The sequence below is a fragment of the Salvelinus namaycush genome, chromosome 6, assembly GCF_016432855.1.
Source record: "Salvelinus namaycush isolate Seneca chromosome 6, SaNama_1.0, whole genome shotgun sequence".
Classification (NCBI taxonomy): domain Eukaryota; kingdom Metazoa; phylum Chordata; class Actinopteri; order Salmoniformes; family Salmonidae; genus Salvelinus; species Salvelinus namaycush.
In genome coordinates, this window is record NC_052312.1 from 40585860 (window position 1) to 40613359 (window position 27500).

The 27500-nt window shown below is 44.4% G+C and overlaps 1 protein-coding gene and 1 long non-coding RNA gene across 5 annotated transcripts in view; both read left to right on the top strand.

Annotated features, from left to right (window-relative positions):
• The window catches only part of LOC120050017 (UHRF1-binding protein 1-like), a 54543-nt gene extending 42783 nt beyond the window's left edge, over positions 1 to 11760 (top strand). The window contains exons 19-23 of one of the 4 annotated variants that reach the window (XM_038996598.1): positions 1 to 12; positions 1594 to 1850; positions 1916 to 2024; positions 7828 to 7982; positions 8855 to 11760. The exon at positions 1 to 12 is cut by the window's left edge and continues 45 nt beyond it. In XM_038996598.1, the coding sequence (XP_038852526.1) occupies positions 1 to 12; positions 1594 to 1850; positions 1916 to 2024; positions 7828 to 7982; positions 8855 to 8983 (662 nt within the window). In that variant the 3' untranslated portion in view covers positions 8984 to 11760. Of the gene's footprint in view, positions 13 to 1593; positions 1863 to 1915; positions 2025 to 7827; positions 7983 to 8854 lie in introns of those variants that run through there. The other 3 variants (XM_038996600.1, XR_005477152.1, XM_038996601.1) reach the window with 3 other exon arrangements.
• A 3314-nt stretch (positions 11761 to 15074) lies between these two features.
• LOC120049396 overlaps positions 15075 to 27500 on the top strand; it is a 54786-nt gene continuing 42360 nt past the window's right edge. The window contains exon 1 of the long non-coding RNA XR_005477108.1: positions 15075 to 15191. This is a non-coding gene — a long non-coding RNA (uncharacterized LOC120049396). The remainder of the gene's footprint in view (positions 15192 to 27500) is intronic.

Consider the following 27500-nt stretch of genomic DNA (forward strand, 5'->3'; position numbering starts at 1 on the left):
CAGGCAGCGAAGGTATGTGTGTGTGTGTGTGTGTGTGTGTGTGTGGAACATAAGCATGGGTAGGCAAACGCAAGCTTGCACACAAGTGCTACTACCTGTTTGTGTTTTAGTGTCTCTGATTTCATCATTGGTATGAAATGACAGATAGTAATTTGTATTTTTGCTCCACCAAGCATGCTACACACGTTTGATTTACTATCTTTGTGGGGACCAAACAATTGATTTCCATTCAAAATCCTATTTTCCCTAAGCACAAACCCCAAAACCTAACCCTAATTGTAGCCCTGAACCTAACCCCATAGCCTATAAATAGTATTTTTCCTTGTGGGGATTGGCAAAATGTCCACACGATTTTCCTTGTTTTACTATCCTGGTGAGGACTTCTGGTTCCCACAAGGATAGTAAAAAAAACACAATGTGTGACTGTGTGTCTCAAGGGTGTGTGACTGCAGTGTATGTCTCAAGGGGTGTGTGTGTCTAACTGCTGCAGTGAGACAGTGCATTAGCACTAATGGGGGTTTTGCTCCCATTACCAGCTACATTAAACCCAGTGTCGGTATGTGTTTTTGTGGCAACACAGGTTGTGTGCATGTGTGTCTCCAGCATGTCACCTCCAACGTGTGTGAATATTTAAGAGGGGTTGTTGAGGTCCATATTTACCCCCCAGTACTATGAGGCAGTGCTCGCTCGCGCTGCCTCCTCCCTCTTTCACAGAAGAGTAATCCCCATCTCTCTCTCCCTCAGCTCAGCTTCCTCCCTCTTTCACAGAAGAGTAATCCCCATCTCTCTCTCCCTCAGCTCAGCCTCCTCCCTCTTTCACAGAAGAGTAATCCCCATCTCTCTCTCTCTCCCTCAGCTCAGCCTCCTCCCTCTTTCACAGAAGAGTAATCCCCATCTCTCTCTCCCTCAGCTCAGCCTCCTCCCTCTTTCACAGAAGAGTAATCCCCATCTCTCTCTCCCTCAGCTCAGCCTCCTCCCTCTTTCACAGAAGAGTAATCCCCATCTCTCTCTCCCTCAGCTCAGCCTCCTCCCTCTTTCACAGAAGAGTAATCCCCATCTCTCTCCTTCACTACCCCTCTCTCTCGCGCGCTCTCCTTTCCTACCCCGCTCTATATGTCTCGCTCTCCTTCTCTATCACTTTCTCACTATTTCTGTTTTTACCTCTTACCTTCTCTCACGTCTGCCATTTCCTCCCTCCATCTCTCCTTCCTTCCTTACTGAGGCAGTGACCGATGCGTTGTCGTTATATTAAAATGTGTGTCTGCGTGCAGCTGCTGTGGCACTTTACTGGCCTTTAAATAGTTTTATGGGATTAGTACCCCCACCCCCCAGAAGGACTCTTGCTTTACAAATAGTCACCTTAGAGATGGATTCATAGACTGGCGTCAGCAGTAAGGCAATGTCTGGTTGTATGCCTGCCAAGCGGCCATCGCTGAGCCTTTTCTTTGAGTTGTGGTTGCAGTGATTCTGTTTGTATTGCAGCCAATCTATGCCTTCTCTTTTTAATGGGAATTAATTGATCACTGCCTGATTATTGATGTTCTCATTTTCTCTCCTCCCACTCCCCTCTCTCCTTCCTCTTTCCCTCGCTAGGTGGTGGTCTGGAGGCCAATTCAGACGGGACCACCCATCTCCCGGAGGTCAGGGCTCGGCTGGAGAGCGGGCCCTGTGCTGCCACCCGCTCCCCCCTGGCCGAGACCAACGGTTTCCTCCAGCTGCGTCTCCACGGCTACCGGGCCAGCTTCCTCATGTCGTCGCTAAGGAACCTGGCTCACTTCCTGGAGGATGACTCCGCCCCCCAGGTCCTCCCGATGGAGATTAGCGTCAGGGACACACACATCGACCTGAAGGTGGGGATGAACACACACACACACAAATTAACCACAGACACATTAACCTCTGTCCCCCTCTGCAGGATGATGGTCTCCGTGACAACCCATCTGACCCTGATCCCACCCCCATTACCCTGCACATCGCCAACCTGCTCATCCACAGGACCGACGATGGAGCCTTCTCTATAGGGGGTGAGACACACACACTGTCTCACTCACTCATATATATATATATATATATATATATACACTGCTCAAAACTGCTCAAAAAAATACACTGCTCAACACTGCTCAAAAAAATAAAGGCAACACTTAAACAACACAATGTAACTCCAAGTCAATCACACTTCTGTGAAATCAAACTGTCCACTTAGGAAGCAACACTGATTGACAATACTGCAAATGGAATAGACAACAGGTGGAAATTATAGGCAATTAGCAAGACACCCCCAATAAAGGAGTGGTTCTGCAGGTGGTGACCACAGACCACTTCTCAGTTCCTATGCTTCCTGGCTGATGTTTTGGTCACTTTTGAATGCTGGCGGTGCTTTCACTCTAGTGGTAGCATGAGACGGCGTCTACAACCCACACAAGTGGCTTAGGTAGTGCAGCTCATCCAGGATGGCACATCAATGCGAGCTGTGGCAAGAAGGTTTGCTGTGTCTGTCAGCGTAGTGTCCAGAGCATGGAGGCGCTACCAGGAGACAGGCCAGTACATCAGGAGACGTGGAGGAGGCCGTAGGAGGGCAACAATCCAGCAGCAGGACCGCTACCTCCGCCTTTGTGCAAGAAGGAGCAGGAGGAGCACTGCCAGAGCCCTGCAAAATGACCTCCAGCAGGCCACAAATGTGCATGTGTCTGCTCAAACGGTCAGAAACAGACTCCATGAGGGTGGTATGAGGGCCCGACGTCCACAGGTGGGGGTTGTGCTTACAGCCCAACACCGTGCAGGACGTTTGGCATTTGCCAGAGAACACCAAGATTGGCAAATTCGCCACTGGCGCCCTGTGCTCTTCACAGATGAAAGCAGGTTCACACTGAGCACATGTGACAGACGTGACAGTCTGGAGACGCCGTGGAGAACGTTCTGCTGCCTGCAACATCCTCCAGCATGACCGGTTTGGCGGTGGGTCAGTCATGGTGTGGTGGCATTTCTTTGGGGGGCCGCACAGCCCTCCATGGGCTCGCCAGAGGTAGCCTGACTGCCATTAGGTACCGAGATGAGATCCTCAGACCCCTTGTGAGACCATATGCTGGTGCGGTTGGCCCTGGGTTCCTCCTAATGCAAGACAATGCTAGACCTCATGTGGCTGGAGTGTGTCAGCAGTTCCTGCAAGAGGAAGGCATTTATGCTATGGACTGGCCCGCCCGTTCCCCAGACCTGAATCCAATTGAGCACATCTGGGACATCATGTCTCGCTCCATCCACCAACGCCACGTTGCACCACAGACTGTCCAGGAGTTGGCGGATGCTTTAGTCCAGGTCTGGGAGGAGATCCCTCAGGAGACCATCCGCCACCTCATCAGGAGCATGCCCAGGCGTTGTAGGGAGGTCATACAGGCACGTGGAGGCCACACATGCTACTGAGCCTCATTTTGACTTGTTTTAAGGACATTACATCAAAGTTGGGTCAGCCTGTAGTGTGGTTTTCCACTTTAATTTTGAGTGTGACTCCAAATCCAGACCTCCATGGGTTGATAAATTTGATTTCCATTGATAATTTTTGTGTGATTTTGTTGTCAGCACATTCAACTATGTAAAGAAAAAAGTATTTAATAAGAATAGTTCATTCATTCAGATCTAGGATGTGTTATTTTAGTGTTCCCTTTATTTTTTTGAGCAGTGTATATACATACACACACACACACACACTGCCTCACACATTCACTCATATACAGTTGAAGTCGGAAGTTAACATACACCGTAGCCAAATACATTTAAACTCAGTTTTTCACAATTCCTGACATTTAATCCTAGAAAAAATTCCCTATTTTAGGTCAGTTAGGATCACCACTTTATTTTAACAATGCGAAATGTCAGAATAATAGGTGAGAGAATTATTTATTTCAGTTTTTATTTCTTTCATCACATTCCCAGTGGGTCAGAAGTTTACATAACCAATTAGTATTTGGTAGCATTGCCTTTACATTTTTTTTAACTTGGGTCAAACGTTTCGGGTTGCCTTTCACAAGCTTCCCACAAGAAGTTGGGTGAATTTTGGCCCATTCCTCTTGACAGAGCTGGTGTATCTGAGTTAGGTTTGTAGGCCTCCTTGCTCGCACACGCCTTTTCAGTTCTTCCCACAAATTTTCTATAGGATTGAGGTCAGGGCTTTGTGATGGCCACTCCAATACCTTGACTTTGTTGTTCTTAAGCCATTTTGCCACAACTTTGGAAGTATGCTTGGGGTCATTGTCCATTTGGAAGACCCATTTGCGACCAAGCTTTAACTTCCTGACTGATGTCTTGAGATGTTGCTTCAATATATCCACATAATTTTCCATACTCATGATGCCATCTATTTGGTGAAGTGCACCAGTCCCTCCTGCAGTAAAGCACCCCCACAACATGATGCTGCCACCCCCGTGCTTCACGGTTGGGATGGTGTTCTTCAGTTTGCAAGCGTCCCCCTTTTTCCTCCAAACATAACAATGGTCATTATGGCCAAAGAGTTCTATTTTTGTTTCATCTGACCAGAGGACATTTCTCCAAAAAGTACGATCTTTGTCCCCATGTGCAGTTGCAAACCGTAGTCTGGCTTTTTTATGGCAGTTATGGAGCAGTGGCTTCTTCCTTCCTTGCTGAGGTTATATCGATATAGGACTCTTTTTACTGTGGATATAGATACTTTTGTACCTGTTTCCTCCAGCATCTTCACAAAGTCCTTTGCTGTTGTTGTGGGATTGATTTGCACTTTTCGCACCTAAGTACGTTCATCTCTAGGAGACAGAACACGTCTCCTTCCTGAGCGGTATGACGGCTGCGTGGTCCCATGGTGTTTGTACAGATGAACGTGGTACCTTCAGGCGTTTGGAAATTGCTCCCAAGGATGAACCAGACTTGTGGAGGTCTACAATTTTTTTTCTGAGGTCTTGGCTGATTTCTTTTGATTTCCCCATGATGTCAAGCAAAGAGGCACTGAGCTAGAAGGTAGGCCTTGAAATACATCTACAGGTAGGCCTTGAAATACATCCACAGGTACACCTCCAATTGACTCAAATGATGTCAATTAGCCTATCAGAAGCTTCTAACATCATGATATCATTTTCTGGAATTTTCCAAGCTGTTTAAAGGCACAGTCAACTTGGTGTATGTAAACTTCTGACCCACTGGAATTGTGATACAGTGAAATAATCTCTGTAAACAATTGTTGGAAAAATTACTTGTCATGCACAAAGTAGATGTCCTAACCGACTTGCCAAAACTATAGTTTGTTAACTTCTCTAGGATATGTGGGATGCTAACGTCCCACTTGGCCAAAAGCCAGTAAAAATGCAGAGTGCCAAATTCAAATATATTACTATAAAAATCAAACTCATGAAATCACACATGAAAGACACCAAATTTAAAGCTACACTTGTTGTGAATCCAGCCAACATGTCTGATTTCAAAAAGGTTTTACGGCGAAAGCACACCAAACGATTATGTTAGGTCAGTAGATGGCCACAGAAAAACACAGCCATTTTTCCAGCCAAAGAGAGGAGTAACAAAAAGCAGAAATAGAGATGAAGATCATCAAAGGTTAGTGATTAATTTTATCAGATGACACTCATAGGACTTCATGTTACACAATACATGTATGTTTTGTTCGGTAAAGTTAATATTTATATCCAAAAATCTGAGTTTAGGCGGGACGCTACTGTCTCACTTGGCAAAAAGCCAGAGAAAATGCAGAGCGCCAAATTCAAATTAATGAAAATTACTATAAAAATAAAACTTTAATTAAATCACACATGAAAGTTACCAAATTAAAGCTACACTGGTTGTGAATCCAGCCAACGTATCAGAATTCAAATAGGCTTTTCGGCGAAAGTAAACGAGGCTATTATCTGAGTTAGCACCATTGTAAACAGAGATAACCATATTTCAACCCTGCAGGCGCGACACAAAACGCAGAAATAAAAATATAATTCATGCCTTACCTTTGACGAGCTTCTGTTGTTGGCACTCCAATATGTCCCATAAACATCACAAATGGTCCTTTTGTTCGATTAATTCCGTCGATATATATCCAAAATGTCCATTTTATTTGGCGCGTTTGATCCAGAAAAACACCGCTTCCAAATTGCTCAAACGTGACTACAAAATATCTCAAAGGTTACCTGTAAACTTTGCCAAAAAATGTCAAACTACTTTTGTAATACAACTTTAGGTATTTTTTAATGTTAATAATCGATATAATTGAAGACGGGATGATCTGTGTTCAATACAGGATTAAAACCAACTATAGCCAGCTTTCTGCTCACGCGCTTCTATCTAACAGGACACTTAATGTGACTCTCGTTCAAGATGGCCGTACTTCTTCATTACACAAAGGAATAACCTCAACCAATTTCTCAAGACTGTTGACATCCAGTGGAAGCGGTAGGAACTGCAAGCAGGTCAATTAGAAATCTGGTTTCCCAATGAAAACCCATTGAAAAGAGAGTGACCTAAAAAATAAAATCTGAATGGTTTGTCCTTGAGGTTTCGCCTGCTAAATAAGTTCTGTTATACTCACAGACATGATCCAAACAGTTTTAGAAACTTCAGAGTGTTTTCTATCCAAGTCTACTAATAATATGCATATCTTATCTTCTGGGGATGAGTAGCTGGCAGTTGAATTTGGGTATGCTTTTCATCCAAACGTGAAAATGCTGCCCCCTATCCTAGAGAAGTTAACAAGAAATTTGTGGAGTGGTTGAAACGCTTAGGTTGGAGTCATTAAAACAAGTTTATGTAAACTTCCGACTTCAACTGTATATACAGTCGTGGCCAAAAGTTTTGAGAATATCACAAATATTAATTTTCAGTCTGCTGCTTCAGTGTCTTTAGATATTTGTCAGATGTTACTATGGAATACTGAAGTATAATTACAAGCATGTCATAAGTGTCAAAGGCTTTTATTGACAATTACATGAAGTTGATGCAAAGAGTCAATATTTGCAGTGTTGACCCTTCTTTTTCAAGACCTCTGCAATCCGCCCTGGCATGCTGTCAATTAACTTCTGGGCCACATCCTGACTGATGGCAGCCCATTCTAGCATAATCAATGCTTGGAGTTTGTCAGAATTTGTGGGGTTTTGTTTGTCTACCCGCCTCTTGAGGATTGACCACAAGTTCTCAATGGGATTCAGGTCTGGGGAGAACAATGATTCCAAGCACCACCCTCCTTTTGAAGCTTCCAGTCTGTTATTTGAACTCAATCAGTATGACAGAGTGATCTCCAGCCTTGTCCTCGTCAACACTCATACCTGTGTTAACGAGAGAATCACTGACATGATGTCAGCTGGTCCTTTTGTGGCAGGGCTGAAATGCAGTGGAAATGTTTTTGGGGGATTCAGTTCATTTGCATGGCAAAGAGGGACTTTGCAATTAATCTGATCCCTCTTCATAACATTCTGGAGTATATGCAAATTGCCATCATACAAACTGAGGAGGCAGACTTTGTCACTCAACTTTTGGCCACGACTGTACACACACACACACACACAGCCTCACTCTCACACACACGCACAGTCTCATACATTCAATCATACATACACACAGTGCCTCACACATTCAGTCACACACACACTGCCTCACACATTCACTCATATACAAACACACACACTGCCTCACTCATTCACTCATACACAAACACACACTGCCTCACTCATTCACTTATACACACGCACACACACCCTCCTGCACCCTCCGCACCAACACGTCTCATTTCATCATCATACAATGACATGCCTTTCAAGTTTATTTCTACCTTTCACCCACTCCCCCCCCCCCTCTCTGTTTTCACAGTGGAAAATGCGTCTGAGGCGGGGCCTAAGAAAGAAGTCCAATTGATTGACAGCGGTCTGTCTCCAGTCCCTGAGAGTGTGGTCAACAGCACTCCCAAGGCCACACAGACCCCCAGCCCTCCTAGCCCTAGCACAACCCCCTCCAACAAAGAACAGGTGAGTAGTCCACACACACACCACCCACTCATCCAGGGCCTAAAATGAACACCCGCCACCAGCCAAATGAGGGTCGATTTTGGAATTGGCAGGTAAGAATGTCTATTTACACCAGCCATGTTGGCGGGGGGTCAGGGCTCCACAGTGCGAGCATTTCACTCTCATTTGTGAATAAAAATAGGCAAGTATGATCACATGTTAAATAAACACTGCAAATTATCAAATTATTTCTACCTTTTTATTTCATAGCTTGTAAATTAATCGCACAAAGTCAAAACTGCAAATCCTATGTAGCCTATTCCACTTTGCGCTGCAACACTGCGCATGTGAAGAGCTGAGTGAAATATACATTTTTAGAAGCGCTGCGCACAGGCATAAAAGTTGGTCAAATTTACTTGAAACAAAAGTCTACTGCAGTGAGACGACATGTTTCTCAGCTATTTACATTGTTTTGTTCACAAGCTAGGTTGTTTTTCTATGTTTGAGTTTCAACTGCTCGGGAAGCGAAGATGACGCTTCTACTAGTCAGACTCAATCTCACAGCCACAAACATGACTGGAGTAGCGTTACCATGGTAACCCCTGGCCCTTAAAGGGGCAGGTGAAAATCTTTGTCTCATCTGTGATATTTTGTGTGTGTGTATTCAATTAAACATTATACCACATTACTTCTTTCTAGTAATGCATTTGTTTTGGGTACATTACAAACCACGCTTTTGTTTTTTTTGGTGTAATTTTAGCGGGGGGGAAATATTTTGGCTGGTAAAAAATCTGACTGGCTGGTGGACCAAAAATAAAATGTTATGCCCTGCACTCTTTCATAGGAATTTAACCAACACGTTCATCAACACCCTCTCTTCTGTTTACCCCTAGCTGCTGATAGAGGAGAACGAATGTTTGAAACTGGAGCTCTCCAAAGCCAAGATGGCTCTAGCTGAGGCCCAAATGGAGAAGGACTCCCTGTTGCACCGCATGAAGAGTCTCAAAGTGAACAGCAGCTAGGGTAGGCCAACAGAGGCCCAGTGACCACCAATTTGCAGTGCTGCATATCACCACTGGGGGGAAGCAGAGAGGAGAGAGGGGGTGCTGGATACTGGAGCTACTTGATCTAGCATCACACAAGTATTATTCACGCATCAGCCAGGTCATTCAAGCCTGTTCTTATGAAGGGCTGGTCGCCTAAGAACTAGAACACACACACACACACACACACACACACACACACACACACACACACACACACACACACACACAGTCCATGAAGTCTACTCCTTAACACACACACGCAGTCCCTGAAAACCAGAGAGGGGGGCTACTTTTTCACTTCAGCCCACCTACCACCCTCATCCCTACCCCCAGTAGAGGAACTGGAGAGTGGACCGTGTTAGACTTTCATCCCCTCCTCGATACAGTGCTGCCGTGTCATCCCTGGGCTGGGACTAGGACTGTAGTACACATGCTTATTTTACATGATTGTTGTGCTTGTTTTGAGTTGCTCTCTTTATGCAGTAAGTTAGTGTTCAGTCTCTCCAGTAATCCGACTCTGCAAGCCAGAGCAGCCTCCTAAATATGGGAGGGATGAAGGGGAGAGGGATGGGACGAATCTAAATTAAACAGCCCTCAAGTGGAATGGAGGGGCTAGGGAGGTGTGGTGGGAGTCCTGAATGTTAGTCTCAGGGGGAAAAGTTGCCCTCCCCGAATCGATACCTTAAATAGGAGAAACAACTTTATCAAGCATATTTGAGGAGCATATGTAATATGACCTTTTATGGGAGGGGCTTGCCTGGTTGGGTGGGGTGAGACACTGAATGTCATATCTTTGGAGGAATGTCTTAAAAATAGACTTATTTTGCACTGCGCTGAAACCGAACATGTAATTTGGTGCTTATGAATTTTTTTTATCTAGCACTTAACCAATTGTACTTGGAGTGTGTATGGTAATGTACTTATGATGGGCAAAGCGTACACAATGTTTTCTACAGAATTCGGAAATGATTGTGCAGTGTGTGTGTTTTCAACATGTATTTGTCATGTAACTAAAACAAGCATTTCATTTAATTGAAAAGGAAAATATACAATTATATATTTTCACATTTACTTTTCTTCCATTCCATCTAGTTGATGTCTACAATGCCCATAATGTCCCATTGCACTGTTTCCCCCCCCTATTTTTCTACATGTAAATAGCTAGTTGTGTGTCCAGCACTTTTGAACTACATTCACTGTAAATACGATCCCTGTACGAAAGCATCATCCAATCCAGTTGAGAACACTATCCTATCATCTCTCGATCATCCAATGAGTGGAAAGAACACTAATATGGAGAGCAAGTTACCATCTCTATTCTCCTATGAGGATAAAGCCTGGGGTGTATTCATTATTCGGATTCCTTTACAAAATGTATTTTCTGTTCAAAACGTTTTGCAACTAAAAACATTTACTCCAAACGGAAAACATTTTGCAACGATTGGACAAATTCAGGTAGGTCCCCCCTCGTTGGTTCCGTTTGCGTTGTTTGCTTCCGTTAAGTTCCTAGAGTAAATTGTTTCCGTTGCAAAACGTTTTTTGTAAAGGTCTGCGACTAATGAATACAGCTCTCGCATAGCCTCTGCCGAGCCCAACACCGGACGATCCGGTTTTAAGGGGAAATGGAAAGAGCCTGTGACGCGACTTCCACTTTTGGACATTAACAAGGTAACGCTCCATCTCCTCCACATGTACTGGATTGGTTGAATGGTGCAGAAGAGAACCTCCTGACTTCTCTCCCCCCCCCCCCCCCCCTTCTCGTCAAGATTTGTTGTAAAGGATCTAGTTTCAGGCGTTTATTTTAGGTAACTCCTCCCAATGCAGGAGGGGAAACACAGGCTTGTGCTTTTCTGTGCGTGCATTCTATATTTGCATAATCCTACATGTGTAGTTTTTCACCCACGTGAAGTCGTGCCCATATCTGCTGCTCCATGCTTGTCTGTTGGGGGAGTGTTGTAGAATAGAGCTTTATTTCCCCTTTGGAGCATGCTTTTGGCTCACACAGAATTCAGTCAGAAGGCAGTTCTGTCTGAAGCATCACGTCTTACACAGGGACGTTTCCAGTAGTAGCATGAGATTTGCTGACAGATTACAATGGCTTGCCTCTCTCTTTAAAGGTGTAGTCTGCAGGTTCTCTGTCTCGTATGGCAATGAGATCAAGTAAAAACACAACTACCCTAAAACAAGACCGAAGAAGGAAAAAGTAGTTCTGTTTACACCAACTATGGCAACTGGTCTTTCTTTGGTTTTCACTGGCAGGCTCACTCGAATGACCCCATCCTAGTCCTTCAAAAAGGGCACAGATTGGGAATACATCATTTTCCTACTTTAAAGTCCTTAACTATCCAAATTGTGGACCTAGCTCAGCCTAGGCCTAGTTCAGTCCAGCTGAATGTCTTTCCAAGCTGCGCTGTCCACTCTCCCCAGCTCTCTCTGCCTTGATACGATGCCGGTTCATTTACCTGCTCATCACTGACAAGACTTGAATGGCTGTTAGGATTTGAATGCTTGATTGTACTTTAAAGGCTGCCCTCCCCGGAGTTAACTTTCTCATCCACTTTCTGGTCTGAACGGACCCGCCCCCTCATTACAATAGCTCCTCCCTTGACCTGCTCAGCCGCTCCTCTCCTGGGAGCTCCGCCTCCTGAGAACCTGTGCACAAAAAGAAAATGATTTGTAATATTTGTCTGTCGAAGCTGCTGAGCTACTGATGAAAATAAAAAGGTATCCAATAAATGTCAGTTGTCATACTGTTCTACTTGACTTCCTTGCACTAGCACCTTGCACTTGTCTGTTGTTACTAGCAATGATTATGCTGATAGCTTCTCTATTGAGGGAACTTTTACTTACAATGATTGTGATGTGGTTGTTTTACCTATCTACCTTAAAGGGCATTTCCAACCTCATTTTCATTGTCTTCAGCACAATACCAGTGTCTGCATATGTGAATGGTGCATTTCTATGTTTTGTAGAGAGAAAAATATATAAGGTTAAAGTTCTGCCCAATTACATCAGAAGTAAATACATTTTAAAAATGTGTAGACAGGTATGTTGATTGCAATAATGAATATGAGGTTGAAAAGTGGCGGAATTGCCCTTTTTAAGTTGAATTCACTAAGTCCCTCTGGGGGGGGAAAAGTATCAGATAAATGATCAAAATGTAAGTCTTATGAAACATGGTGCACACTCACGGTCATCTGCCTATCTACTGAATTGTGGGGGGTTTAAACCTGGTGTATCTGGCCAAGGGAACTTCCACCAGTCCACTAACGGGAGAGAGCAAACACTTCTATGGGAGGAGTGGATAGAGGAAGCCTACCAAAGGAAGTTGCTGAAAGTATCAGACATTGACAAGGGATTGAAGACCAAGTGTCTACCAGTGGAGGGCACTGCTGTGAAGGGCACTGAGGAGTAAAGGGAACACAGCGAAAGGTTTGCCACATAGATAGACAGGAGGCAAGGCTCATTCTCAATACGTATTCGTGACTCCTCACATCCTAGGCCAGGAGTAATCAAATCCTACCCTGGTAGTCCAGAGTGCTGCTGTTTCTTTGTTCTACCTGATAATTAATTGCACCACCTGGTGTCCCAGGTCTAGAGGAGAAAAAAGCAGTGGAACTGGCTTAGAGGTCCAGATTTAAATTTGAGGGTTCTAGAGTATCGCCTGGCCTCATTCTCAAACGTATTTAAGAGGATGGTCCAAGATCCCTCCAGTCTTTTTTTGAAAAGGAATTGAGGAAAGATTAACTGAAAAAGAGCCAGAGAAGGCATCTCAATGGCTCTGGCTTAAGTGGGAGGAGCAGTGAACAAGCCATCTGGCTCAGATCGGGCCAGATCAACACGATGGGCGCACCCTTCAGAAGGTGTAGTGAACAGCACCGAAACACCTTATGAAGTGGGGACTTCCCCTGATGAGCGAAAAGCAACAGAAACCACTGTCTGCAGATCAAAATAATGGCCCTGTGATGTCGGCCATATTAAATGTGCTAGACTGCTTATAGTTGTTAATTGTGGTCAGGTCTTTCGAATCCGAGTAGTCAAGGAGAGGACATGGATGGATTGAGACAGAGCCCTTACTGTCCACTGTTGTGTATGCTGCCAAAGTCCTTGATGAAGACAGAAAAGCAGTCCAAGTGTGACATCTGGTAGGTATGGGTATTGACTGTAGGTTCCCCTGTAGTCACCCAGAGCCACGTTCAATAGTCAAATGTTGCAGATAGAAATGCCATGAAAATAGCCAAGGTAACTCCTTATTGTATGTGTCAGAGACAAACTTCGTTTTTTATAGCATATTTTGATCTGAATGTTCCAAAACGTTTCGTCTTGCTGAATACGCCCCTTGCTGTGGTTTGACATATAATCCAGTTAAAAATCAGAAAGGAGGAGATTTGACTCGTTTTGAAGCACACATTTCTCCTCTCATCTATCAATGAAATGACCGAATGACAGCTAAAAATGTTGTGAAACAAGGACTGTCTTGTATGTGTCTGTGGTTCTGCTATGGAATAGATTTGGCTCATGAGATCAGCTTCACTGCTCTCCCCTGACAGTCAGATTGTAGTATCTCTATCCAACACCCGATGGGGCTGCAGCTGCTTCTCTCTCTCTCTGGCAAGGAGATTCCTCTCCTCCCTCTCGTTTAGTAGGCTATATGAAGTCCGACTCTATTTTTCTCCATCACCCTCCCTCTCTCAATAGGACGTTCTTCTCTTCACAGGAAGCAATGCACTGAGCTCACATCAGAGGTGCAGACAGGAGCCAGGGCACAATCACACAGCTGTATGTGTTCCTTAATTTACAGCATTGTTACCAAAATAGTGACATCATTCCTAATTAACCAATAGTGAACTAGTCAATAATTGTGTATTCTCTGGAGGTCACCGAGTGGCGGTCTAAGACACTGCATCTCAGTGCTAGAAGCGTCACTACAGACCCTGGTTTGATCCTGGGCTGTATCACAACCAGCCGTGATTGGGAGTCCCATAGGGCGGTGCACAATTGGCCCAGCGTTGTCCGGTTTAGGGGAGGGTTTGGCCAGAGTAGGCCGTCATTGTAAATAAGTATTTGTTCTTAACTGACTTGCCTAGGTAAATAAAGTTGAAATAAAACATTTAAAAATCTTCTGGCAAGGGAGGAAGAGATTGACAAGGGGGGTGTGTCTCAATCCAAGCCTGTCAATGGACAGAGCAGACCATTAAAAAACATGTCTCTTGCTTGTTTTGTCACACAAACAGGTGGCAGAGACCAAGGCTGCTATTATTTTCACTATATAGCCCACATTTTTGTTTTACAGCATCCACTGATTTATGTCTTTTGGACGGTTATCTTGATAAACCAATAATAATGAAATGTGCACCCATTATTCGCTCAATAGTGGAATATACAAATCGATATTCTTCCTAAAGCTGACTGCTATCCGAATATAGGAGCCTTTTCATATAACCTGTGACTTTATTAAATTAGCAAATAACTAACAAAGCCTTTTCGCCTCCGGTTGGTGCTGTAACCCGCCATCCACGCCCATACTGTACAACGCTGTATTAGGCAGGATACCGTTAGGCACTGTGGCGAGTGCGGTTCGAAGAAAGTGGAGAACTGAGGGAAAGAAAGAGGGAGTGATTAGGATGCTACAATAACAGACAGACATACAACGAGAGGACACAACACAGCGTGTTTGTTGGGCTACACGGAGAGAGGAGAGGACAAAATAACCGAACCGAGAGAGGAGAGCGAGTGGCGGTCTGGGTTTGGCAACCGGCTTGTTCGTTGTTCCCTCGAGCCAGCTGCAGCAGGCAGCACCGTGCAAAATGCGCTATTTACGGTTCCTCATTCCTGCGTTCGTTTCGACAATGGACTCGTTCTGCAACTGAGCCTGCCAACCTTGCAGCACACCGCGGACGGTAACCTACCCATTTGAGGGAACGCTTACTGCAACGTGCAGTAAAACGAACACACAGATGTTTTTTCACAAGATACAGTGAAGGGGGATCCCCACCGCTTTCTACATACCGGTTTTGGATTAGAAATCCGGGATTAGAAGAAGTTCGGTCGGGATGGGGAAGGAACAAGAACTACTAGAAGCGGCCCGGACCGGGAATGTGGTCCTGGTGGAGAAATTACTGAGTGGGAAAAGGGGAATCCTGGGGACAGCCTCGGGCTCCATACCTCTGCCAAACCTACTGAGGTAAACGAAGTCGTCAACATACATTTTCATGTCATATGAAGATTGCCTAGTTGATACTACTATTGACATACTTCTATTGACGGTCTACGTTGAAAAAGATGGGCTGTTGCGCCAAAGTTGGAGCATAGCACTTTTACGCAAACTGACATGTCATGAGACCAATTACTTTATGTGAATTTAGAATTCAGGAAAGCCAGAGGCAGCCTCTGCTAAAACCTGGTTGTAGTCTTTGTGTCCGAGAAGGGGCTTTGCGTTAGATATAAACTTGGCGCACAAACTGCATAAGATTGGCTACATCAATATTGACAGCTGTCAAATTGTTGTGCACTTTTACACTGACCCTGGCTATACATTATAATGATGCATGGTTTTGTCCGAAGGTGGTGTTGCCAGCAATGACCTGTAGCCTAATACGCATATCAATTGCCACTTGCTACTCCAAATGTTGTTACATTGTAGATATATTTGCCAATTTCAACCTGGTCTCAGAGCAATTAGTATGGTCTGGGACGTTCTTTTGTGTCCCTCCATTTAGTATGATATGTTACGTAATCCAATCCGTATGATATGTTCCAAATCAAATAGCATTAATTTCTGTCTTAAGTAACCAGACCATTCTTACATACAGTATCATACGACTTGGAGGTACCCCAAAATATGTCTACTATGTTACGTTTAGTCGGAGCAACCAGCATGAATATTTGGCATTGATCAGTAGCCTAAACACTCAGTGCCTATTGAGGGCCTGTTGAAGGCCTCATGGTGTGTAGACCTATGCCAGTGTGCCGTCATTGATACATTTAAATAGGCCACTATTAAATGACCATAACATAGTCCAAGTGTTTGTGATATGTTGCTAAATGGCTGGCGGTATGTTATGCGGTAACCTCATTACCTCATTACAACTTTAGACTATGAGAATAGTCCCTTTCCACCAGGCCTCTCCTTCCATCTCTATCAGTAGAGAGGACTGAGAGAGGTGATCAGTTAGATCAAAGGACCGGGCGTACGGGAGGAGCATCACCTCAGGCCGTGCAGCAGTGCTTTGCTTTTACAGCCGTGTTGAGGTGCACTGATGGGAGAGAGTGAGGAACAAGACAGTTGACGATGGGAAGGGCGTACGCCTATGAAGGAAGAGGGAGGGGGAGCATGGGAACTGTGTGTTTGTGCATGCGCGTGCTTAAACTGCGCATGAAGAGATGGAGCTGAAGGGTAGGCTTGTACATCACTATGGCAACAGCCTCCAGGAACAATAAAAACACCAATATTTACATCTTACACTTAAATTAGGAAAAGGAATCAAACAACAATATATACATATCAACTGCCATGTGGTACAGTATTTTGAAGTTTCATTTTGTACCAGTCCCACAAGACTGCTGGCATCGAATGCAATGTTTGAATAGGCCTGTGCTATGTATTCCGAGCACAAGCTTGCTTTGACAGAAAATGGTGTCCCTGAGGAACTGTTGTGTAGCGTGTGTGTGTGTGTGTTCTTCTGGGTTACACTGAAAGTTGGTCTTTTATTGGGTCAATGCAAGGCAATGGTCCATAGTCTGTGAAACAGTGGGTGGTCTATAGACTGTCCATCTGGACAAGGTTTTGTAAACCACCTCAGGCTTATTCCCTGACAAAAGTATGTGTGTGTGTGTCTGTGTGTGTGTGTGTGTGAGTCAAACGGAAGGTGGAGGGTTCTATTAGGGTAGGTAATGTTTGGGGAGTTTTCTTTGGGAGACAATGATGCATATTCACCCATCTTGAGGCTCGAGTCATTCAGAACATTCCAAAGCTGTGAGGCCCTTTTCCAGAACCTCTCAGCACCACATAGTGAGACACACACACAGGAAAATCAGTAGTAGATGATTTCATGGCCATAGTTCAGGTATACGAGCTGTACACGGTCATAGTTCACGTATACTAGGTGTACACGGTCATAGTTCACATATACTAGCTGTACACGGTCATAGTTCACGTATACTAGCTGTACACGGTCATAGTTCACGTATACTAGCTGTACACGGTCATAGTTCACGTATACTAGCTGTACACGGTCATAGTTCATGTATACTAGCTGTACACGGTCATAGTTCACGTATACTAGGTGTACACGGTCATAGTTCACGTATACTAGGTGTACACGGTCATAGTTCACGTATACTAGGTGTACACGGTCATAGTTCACGTATACTAGGTGTACACGGTCATAGTTCACGTATACTAGCTGTACACGGTCATAGTTCACGTATACTAGCTGTACACGGTCATAGTTCACGTATACTAGCTGTACACGGTCATAGTTCACGTATACTAGCTGTACACGGTCATAGTTCACGTATACTAGCTGTACACGGTCATAGTTCACGTATACTAGCTGTACACGGTCATAGTTCACGTATACTAGCTGTACACGGTCATAGTTCACGTATACTAGCTGTACACGGTCATAGTTCACGTATACTAGCTGTACACGGTCATAGTTCACGTATACTAGCTGTACACGGTCATAGTTCACGTATACTAGCTGTACACGGTCATAGTTCACGTATACTAGCTGTACACGGTCATAGTTCACGTATACTAGCTGTACGCGGTCATAGTTCACGTATACTGGCTGTACGCGGTCATAGTTCAGGTATACTAGGTGTACGCGGTCATAGTTCACGTATACTAGGTGTACGCGGTCATAGTTCACGTATACTAGGTGTACGCGGTCATAGTTCACGTATACTAGGTGTACGCGGTCATAGTTCACGTATACTAGGTGTACGCGGTCATAGTTCACGTATACTAGGTGTACGCGGTCATAGTTCAGGTATACTAGGTGTACGCGGTCATAGTTCACGTATACTAGGTGTACGCGGTCATAGTTCAGGTGTACTGGCTGTACGCGGTCATAGTTCACGTATACTAGGTGTACGCGGTCATAGTTCAGGTGTACTGGCTGTACGCGGTCATAGTTCAGGTGTACTGGCTGTACGCGGTCATAGTTCAGGTGTACTGGCTGTACGCGGTCATAGTTCAGGTGTACTGGCTGTACGCGGTCATAGTTCAGGTGTACTGGCTGTACGCGGTCATAGTTCAGGTGTACTGGCTGTACGCGGTCATAGTTCAGGTGTACTGGCTGTACGCGGTCATAGTTCAGGTGTACTGGCTGTACGCGGTCATAGTTCAGGTGTACTGGCTGTACGCGGTCATAGTTCAGGTGTACTGGCTGTACGCGGTCATAGTTCAGGTGTACTGGCTGTACGCGGTCATAGTTCAGGTGTACTGGCTGTACGCGGTCATAGTTCAGGTGTACTGGCTGTACGCGGTCATAGTTCAGGTGTACTGGCTGTACGCGGTCATAGTTCAGGTGTACTGGCTGTACGCGGTCATAGTTCAGGTGTACTGGCTGTACGCGGTCATAGTTCAGGTTTACTGGCTGTACGCGGTCATAGTTCAGGTGTACTGGCTGTACGCGGTCATAGTTCAGGTGTACTGGCTGTACGCGGTCATAGTTCAGGTGTACTGGCTGTACGCGGTCATAGTTCAGGTGTACTGACTACACGGTCATAGTTCAGGTGTACTGGCTGTACACGGTCATAGTTCAGGTGTACTGGCTGTACACGGTCATAGTTCAGGTGTACTGGCTGTACACGGTCATAGTTCAGGTGTACTGGCTGTACACGGTCATAGTTCAGGTGTACTGGCTGTACACGGTCATAGTTCAGGTGTACTGGCTGTACACGGTCATAGTTCAGGTGTACTGGCTGTACACGGTCATAGTTCAGGTGTACTGGCTGTACACGGTCATAGTTCAGGTGTACTGGCTGTACACGGTCATAGTTCAGGTGTACTGGCTGTACACGGTCATAGTTCAGGTATACTGGCTGTACACGGTCGTTGTTGATTATGTTAACTTCTGCATGTATCAGCGCCTGGTTTTATGTAGAGACACAGTAATGATGAAGATGGATTTGTGACTGTAGGTCTATTATGTAATCAGACAGGTATTACAGTGATGACTAGCGTTACCACATGACAATAATGCTCGTCCATTACAATATGTGGGAAATGATGAGGATGATTGTGTGATGAAAGAAGGAACATTTTTAAAAGCCAACACATGCCAGATATGTTGAACACTCCAGCTACACAGAGAGTCAAGTACTGGTTATTGTCGGTGCTTGCTATCGTTACTCCTTGTTCTAGTGGCTACTGTCACTGAAGGGGTTCTACAATTACACAGACACAGAGAGAACCCCCTTTGATCAGTGTGTGGCTGAAAGTACAGTATGTCATCCTGCTCCACAAACAAACAGTGCTGAAGTGATGTGAGAAGAGGTGGTGATTCTCAGAGGGGACACACACATACATACACACACACACACACACACACACAGCAGTGTTCTGCTCAAGGCTCCAACACAAGCAGCAGAACACATAAAAAATAAACACAGGGGAGGCTTGTCTCTGTCGCTCTGTGCCAATTTAAACAGAGAGATTGATGGAGAGACAGATACTGTGTGTGTGCGTGCGTCTGTATTTTCTGTGTTCTGTTGCTTGTGTTGGAATCTTAAGCAGATCACTAACCCAGAATGGTGTGTGTATTAGAGGTCGGCCGATTTCAAGTTTTCATAACAGTTTTTTAAAAATGTATTTATTTAATTTTTTTACACCTTTATTTAACTAGGCAAGTCAGTTAAGAACACATTCTTATTTTCAATGACGGCCTAGGAACGGTGGGTTAACTGCCCTTTTTCAGGGGCAGAACAACAGATTTTTACCTTGTCAGCTCGGGGATTTGTTTTTGCAATCTTCCGGTTACTAGTCCAACGCTCTAACCACCTGTCTTGCATTGCACTCCACGAGGAGCCTGCATGGCAGGCTGACTACCTGTTACGCGAGGGCAGCAAGAAGTCACGGTAAGTTGCTAGCTAGCATTAAACTTATCTTATAAAAAACAATCAATCTTAACATAATCACTAGTTGACTACACATGGTTGATGATATTGCTAGTTTATCTAGCGTGTCCTGCGTTGCATATAATCGATGCGCCTACTTCGTAAAACGGTGATGATTTAACAAGCGCATTTGCGAAAAAAGCACTGTCTTTGCACCAATGTACCTAACCATAAACATCAATGCCTTTCTTTAAAATCAATACACAAGTATATATTTTTAAACCTGCATATTTAGTTAATATTGCCTGCTAACATGAATTTCTTATAATTAGGGAAATTGTGTCACTTCTCTTGCGTTCCGTGCAAGCAGTCAGGGTATATGCAGCTGTTTGGGCCGCCTGGCTCATTGCGAACTGTGTGAAGTCCATTTATTCCTAACAGAGGCCCTAATTAATTTGCCAGAATTGTACATAATTATGACATAACATTGAAGGTTGTACAATGTAACAGCAATATTTAGACTTAGGGATGCCATCCGTTAGATAAAATACGGACCGGTTCCGTATTTCACTGAAAGAAGAAACTTTTTTCCCCCAAAATGATAGTTTCCGGATTCGACCATTTTAATGACCAAAGGCTTCTGTGTGTTATTATGTTATAATTAAGTCTATGATTTGATAGAGCAGTTTGACTGAGCGGGTGGTAGGCAGCAGCATGCTCGTAAGCATTCATTCAAACAGCACTTTCGTGCGTTTGCCAGCAGCTATTGCGCTGTTTATGACTTCAAGCCTATCAACTCCCGAGATTAGGCTGGTGTAACCGATGTGAAATGGCTAGCTAGTTAGCGGGGTGCGCGCTAATAGCGTTTCAAACGTCACTTGCTCTGAGACTTGGAGTAGTTGTTCCCCTTGCTCTGCATGGGTAAGTAACGCTGCTTCGAGGTTGACTGTTGTCGATGTGTTCCTGGTTCGAGCCCAGGTAGCGGCGAGGAGAGGGACGGAACCTATACTGTTAAACTGGCAATACTAAAGTGGCTATAAGAACATCCAATAGTCAAAGGTATAAGAAATACAAATCGTATAGAGAGAAATAGTCCTATAATTCCTACAACCTAAAACTTCTTACCTGGGAATATTGAAGACTCATGTTAAAAGGAACCACCAGCTTTCATATGTTCTCATGTTCTGAGCAAGGAACTTAAACGTTAGCTTTCTTACATGGCACATATTGCACTTTTACTTTCTTCTCCAACACTTTGTTTTTGCATTATTTAAACCAAATTGAACATGTTTCATTATTTATTTGAGGCTAAATTGATTTTATTGATGTATTATATTAAGTTAAAATAAGTGTTCATTCAGTATTGTTGTAATTGTCATTATTACAAATACATTTTAAAAATCGTCCGATTAATCGGTATCGGCTTTTTTGGTCCTCCATTAATCGGTATCGGCGTTGAAAAATCATAATCGGTCGACCTCTAGTGTGTGTGTGTATGTATGTATGTATATATATATATATATACACACACACACACACTACCGTTCAAAAGTTTGGGGTCACTTAGAAATGTCCTTGTTTTGAAAGAAAAGCAAAAGAAAATGTGTGCATTAAAATAACATCAAATTGATCAGAAATACAGTGTAGACATTGTTAATGTTGTAAATGACTATTGTAGCTGGAAACGTTTTTATGGAATATATACGTAGGCGTACAGAGGGCCATTATCAGCAACCATCACTCCTGTGTTCCAATGGCACGTTGTGTTAGCTAATCCAAGTTGATCATTTTAAAAGGCTAATTGATCGTTAGAAAACCCTTTTGCAATTATGTTAGCACAGCTGAAAACGGTTGTTCTAATTAAAGAAGCAATACTACTGGCCTTCTTTAGACTAGTTGAGTATCTGGAGTATCAGCATTTGTGGGTTCGATTGCAGGCTCAAAATGGCCAGAAACAAAGACCTTTCTTCTGAAACTCGTCAGTCTATTCTTGTTCTGAGAAATGAAGGCTATTCCATGCGAGAAATTGCCAAGAAACTGAAGATCTCGTACAACGCTGTGTACTACTCCCTTCACAGAACAGCGCAAACTGGCTCTAACCAGAATAGAAAGAGTGGGAGGCCGCGGTGCAAGAGGACAAGTACGTTAGTGTCTATTTTGAGAAACAGACGCCTCATAAGTCCTCAAATGGCAGCTTCATTAAATAGTACCCGCAAAACACCAGTCTCAACGTCAACAGTAAAGAGGTGACTCCGGGATGCTGGCCTTCTAGGCAGAGTTCCAGTGTCTGTGTTCTTGTGCCCATCTTAATCTTTTCTTTTTATTGGCCAGTCTGAGATATGGCTTTTTCTTTGCCACTCTGCCTAGAAGGCCAGCATCCCGGAGTCCCCACAACACTGTAATTTCACACATAGAGAGATAGTGATTGGTCCTCGCTCATTTTCCCAGTATATATCGGTCTATGAAGACCAGAGAGTAAATAACACAAAATGCTGTTTATTTTCTGTCATAGTTTCTAACCACAACACTCAGAATTGGTCTTATTATAATACTTAGAATCAGTAATAAATGTCACTTTTTTCCACCACAGCAGCACTCATGGTGTAGTGGACCACTAGACTGAACCGCTAGCCTTGGCAGGCCAATATGTGTGTGTGTTTCCTCAACCGCCTAGTCTGGGATGACCACCTCTGACGCGTGTGTGTGACTGTGTGACTAAACCAACCATATGGGAAGACGTGTGTGGGAGGGAGGGGTGTAACAGACCATCCATAAAGATAGAAGATGGGGAGATGTAAAGGAGTAGTCTGGAGGAGGGGTAGACGTGGGTCAGGGGTTAACTGTGGAGAATGTAAGTGGGAACACACACTCTCTCTCAAGTCAGTTTCAATTCAATGTAAGGGCTTTATTGGCATGGGAAACGTATGTTTACATTGCCAACGCAAGTGAAATAGATAAACAAAAGTGAAATTAACAATATAAAATGAACAGGAAACATTTCACTTCCAAAAGTTCCAAAAGAATAAAGACATTTCTAATGTCATTATGTTTATATTCAGTGTTGCAATGATGTGCAAATAGTTAAAGTACAAAATGGAAAATAAATCAACATAAATATGGGTTGTATTTACAATTGTTTGTTCTTCACTGGTTGTCCTTTTTTTGTGGCAACAGGTCACAAATCTTGCTGCTGTGATGACATACTGTGGTATTTCACCCAGTAGATATGGGAGTTTATCAAAATTGGGTTGGTTTTCAAATTCTTTGTGGATCTGTGTAATCTGAGGGAAATATGTGTCTCTAATTTGGTCATACATTGGGCAGGAGGTTAGGAAGTGCAGCTCAGTTTCCACCTCATTTTGTGGACAGTGTGCACATAGCCTGTCTTCTCTTGAGAGCCAGGTCTGCCAACGGCGGCCTTTCTCAATAGCAAGGCTATCCTCACTGAGTCTGTACATAGTCAAAGATTTCCTTAATTTTGGGTCAGTCACAGTTGTCAGGTATTCTGCCACTGTGTACTCTCTGTGTAGGGCCACATCATTCTAGTTCGCTCTGTTTTTTGGTAAACTCTTTCCAATGTGTCAAGTAATTATTTTTTTGTTTTCTAATTGTGTTGCTGTCCTGGGTCTCTCTCTCACATACATACTCCTCACTCAACATAACTCTTGAGATTTGATTACGTTTCCTTTAGTTCTGTGAACATTAGAGAGATGTTGAATGTGTCTACCCTGTGTAACAGTACAAACTGAGCTGTGTGTGGCTAAGAAAACGCTTTGTAAAACATTCATTACAGATAACAAGCATTCCACAGTCCACTCATTTAAATATATTACAGCTGCACCATCAAGAGCATCCTGACTGGTTGCATCACTGCCTGGTATGGCAAAAGCTCTGCCTCCGACCGCAAGGCACTACAGAGGGTAGTGTGTACGGCCCAGTACATCACGGGGCTAAGCTGCCTACCATCCAGGACCTCTATATCAGGCGTTGTCAGAGGAAGGCCCTAAAAATTGTCAGACTCCAGCCACCCTAGTCATAGACTGTTCTCTCTGCTACCGCACGGCAAGTGGTACCAGAGCAACAAGTCTAGGTCCAAGAGGCTTCTGAACAGCTTCTACCCCCAAAACATAAGACTCCTGAACATCTAATCAAATGGCTACCCAGACTATTTACATAGTCACCTTTCATAACTCTACCTGCATGTACATATTACCTCGACACCGGTGCCCCCGCACATTGACTCTGTACCGGTACCCCCTGTCTATAGCCCCGCTATTGTTATTTATTGTGGCTCTTTAATTATTTGTGACTCATCTCTTTTTTTAGGTATTTTCTTAAAGCTGCATTGTTGGTTAAGGGCTTGTAAGTAAGCGTTTCACGAAGGTCTACACCTGTTGTATTCGGCACATGTGACAAATACAATGTGATTTGATTGTGAGCGTGTTTGCGTATTTGTGTGATCAGTGGTTCAAGGACTAAAGGAAGGAAGCATTATCACTGTAGCATGTCTACAGCATATGCATAGCCCTGTTTTTAATCTCTTGTGTGTGTTGGCGTCAGTGTGCTTCTGGCTCTGTCTGGAGTGGGGGGAGGGATAATCACTAGTTGATTAAGGTGTGTGTGTGTGAGAAACAGAAGAGTAGATATTGTTTTCTCTCTCAGTCCATCTCTGTTTGGATCTGTCTTTTTCATGTCTGTCTTTTCTCTCTTGCGCTGTCTTTTTCATGTCTCTGTCTTTTCTCTCCTGCGCTGTCTTTTCTCTCTTGCGCTGTCTTTTCTCTCTTGCGCTGTCTTTTGGTCTTGCTGTCAGTCTCTCTCCATCACTCATTTGTTCACTCCCTACTCATCCTCTCTCCTCCCTCTTCCTCTATAGAGACAGAGACCCAGTCTCTCTCCTCCCTCTTCCTCTATAGAGACAGAGACCCAGTCTCTCTCCTCCCTCTCTTCCTCTATAGAGACAGAGACCCAGTCTCTCTCCTCCCTCTCTTCCTCTATAGAGACAGTCTCTCTCCTCCCTCTTTCTCTATAGAGACAGAGACCCAGTCTCTCTCCTCCCTCTTCCTCTATAGAGACAGAGACCCAGCCTCTCTCCTCCCTCTTCCTCTATAGAGACAGAGACCCAGCCTCTCTCCTCCCTCTTCCTCTATAGAGACAGAGACCCAGTCTCTCTCCTCCCTCTTCCTCTATAGAGACAGAGACCCAGTCTCTCTCCTCCCTCTTCCTCTATAGAGACAGAGACCCAGTCTCTCTCCTCCCTCTCTTCCTCTATAGAGACAGTCTCTCTCCTCCCTCTTCCTCTATAGAGACAGTCTCTCTCCTCCCTCTTCCTCTATAGAGACAGAGACCCAGTCTCTCTCCTCACTCTCTTCCTCTACAGAGACAGTCTCTCTCCTCCCTCTTCCTCTATAGAGACAGTCTCTCTCCTCCCTCTTCCTCTATAGAGACAGAGACCCAGTCTCTCTCCTCCCTCTCTTCCTCTATAGAGACAGAGACCCAGTCTCTCTCCTCCCTCTCTTCCTCTATAGAGACAGTCTCTCTCCTCCTCTTCCTCTATAGAGACAGTCTCTCTCCTCCCTCCTTCTCTATAGAGACAGAGACCCAGTCTCTCTCCTCCCTCTCTTCCTCTATAGAGACAGTCTCTCTCCTCCCTCTTCCTCTATAGAGACAGAGACCCAGCCTCTCTCCTCCCTCTTCCTCTATAGAGACAGAGACCCAGCCTCTCTCCTCCCTCTTCCTCTATAGAGACAGAGACCCAGTCTCTCTCCTCCCTCTTCCTCTATAGAGACAGAGACCCAGTCTCTCTCCTCCCTCTCTTCCTCTATAGAGACATTCTCTCTCCTCCCTCTTCCTCTATAGAGACAGAGACCCAGTCTCTCTCCTCCCTCTCTTCCTCTATAGAGACAGTCTCTCTCCTCCCTCTTCCTCTATAGAGACAGTCTCTCTCCTCCCTCTTCCTCTATAGAGACAGAGACCCAGTCTCTCTCCTCACTGTCTTCCTCTATAGAGACAGAGACCCAGTCTCTCTCCTCACTCTCTTCCTCTATAGAGACAGAGACCCAGTCTCTCTCCTCACTCTCTTCCTCTATAGACCCAGTCTCTCTCCTCTCTCTTCCTCTATAGACCCAGTCTCTCTCCTCCCTCTTCCTCTATAGACCCAGTCTCTCTCCTCCCTCTTCCTCTATAGAGACAGTCTCTCTCCTCCCTCTTCCTCTATAGAGACAGTCTCTCTCCTCCCTCTTCCTCTATAGAGACAGTCTCTCTCCTCCCTCTTCCTCTATAGAGACAGTCTCTCCCTGTCACTCTATCAATCATTCTCTCTTCCTCCGGCTCCGTCTCTTCCTCCTGTTCTACCTCTTCTTTCCTCCATCTCTTCTTTCTCTCCTTAGGTACATGTACACACACACACACACACACACACACACACACACACACACACACACACACACACACACACACACACACACCTCATTCCTTGTCTATGCTGCCCTACCAAAAAGCAAAATGGCAGTAACTGTTCATAGTGTGGAACTGAGAAAAATGGCTTTTATTTACCTTTGTTTAACACTAACTTTATGCAGTTACTGCTAACATGAGCCCCATTTTCTCTAAAACACAACAAAATATTGGCAGGATACTTGTCCACATGATTAAGCATGTATTTCATTTGGCAAAAATGACTAACTAATTTTCGACCAAATGAGCAGTTACTACCTTTCTTCTAGGTAGGGCAGTACGGAGGGAGTGTTTTTTTATAGTGGTGACGTTGACGGACTCATCTCCGTTGACAGCAGCGTTTTGGGAATTCTATGAGTCCGTGACAGTGGTCGGGAAAACCTTCAGATTGGATTCATTAGTGCCGCTGGAAATCCCTCTTCAATCAGTATTGTGTCAGGAGCCACAAGGTAGACTTGGGGCTGCGTCTCAATATGGAAAAATAGCATCCTTCCCTCACCACCTTTCCTGCAAATCCATAGAAACCATATCATAGCACATATTGTAGGTTATTAGACTACATATACACTTAACACTCATTTGGAAAACCGAATTAGCAAGGACAAGTACTTCCTGTTAGGAGACCAGCACAGGACATAAGGAAAGAGGCCAAGGGAAGAAGGCTGTTTCCAGAGTATTGGGACCCAGCCCATGGAAGGGGAGATGATGAATGGGAGGCCAGACTGTCATTGTAGTTTATGAGGTTCTGACCTGTACATAGCAGTGGAAGTGTCAGACACACATTCCTTCCTGCCTCCTTTGGCTTGTATACTAGTACTTGTTCTGGGATAAATCGCACCGTGCCAAGACGGTGGATAAATCGCACCGTGCCAAGACGGTGGATAAATCGCACCGTGCCAAGACGGTGGATAAATCGCACCGTTTCCAAGACGGTGGATAAATCGCACCGTTTCCAAGACGGTGGATAAATCGC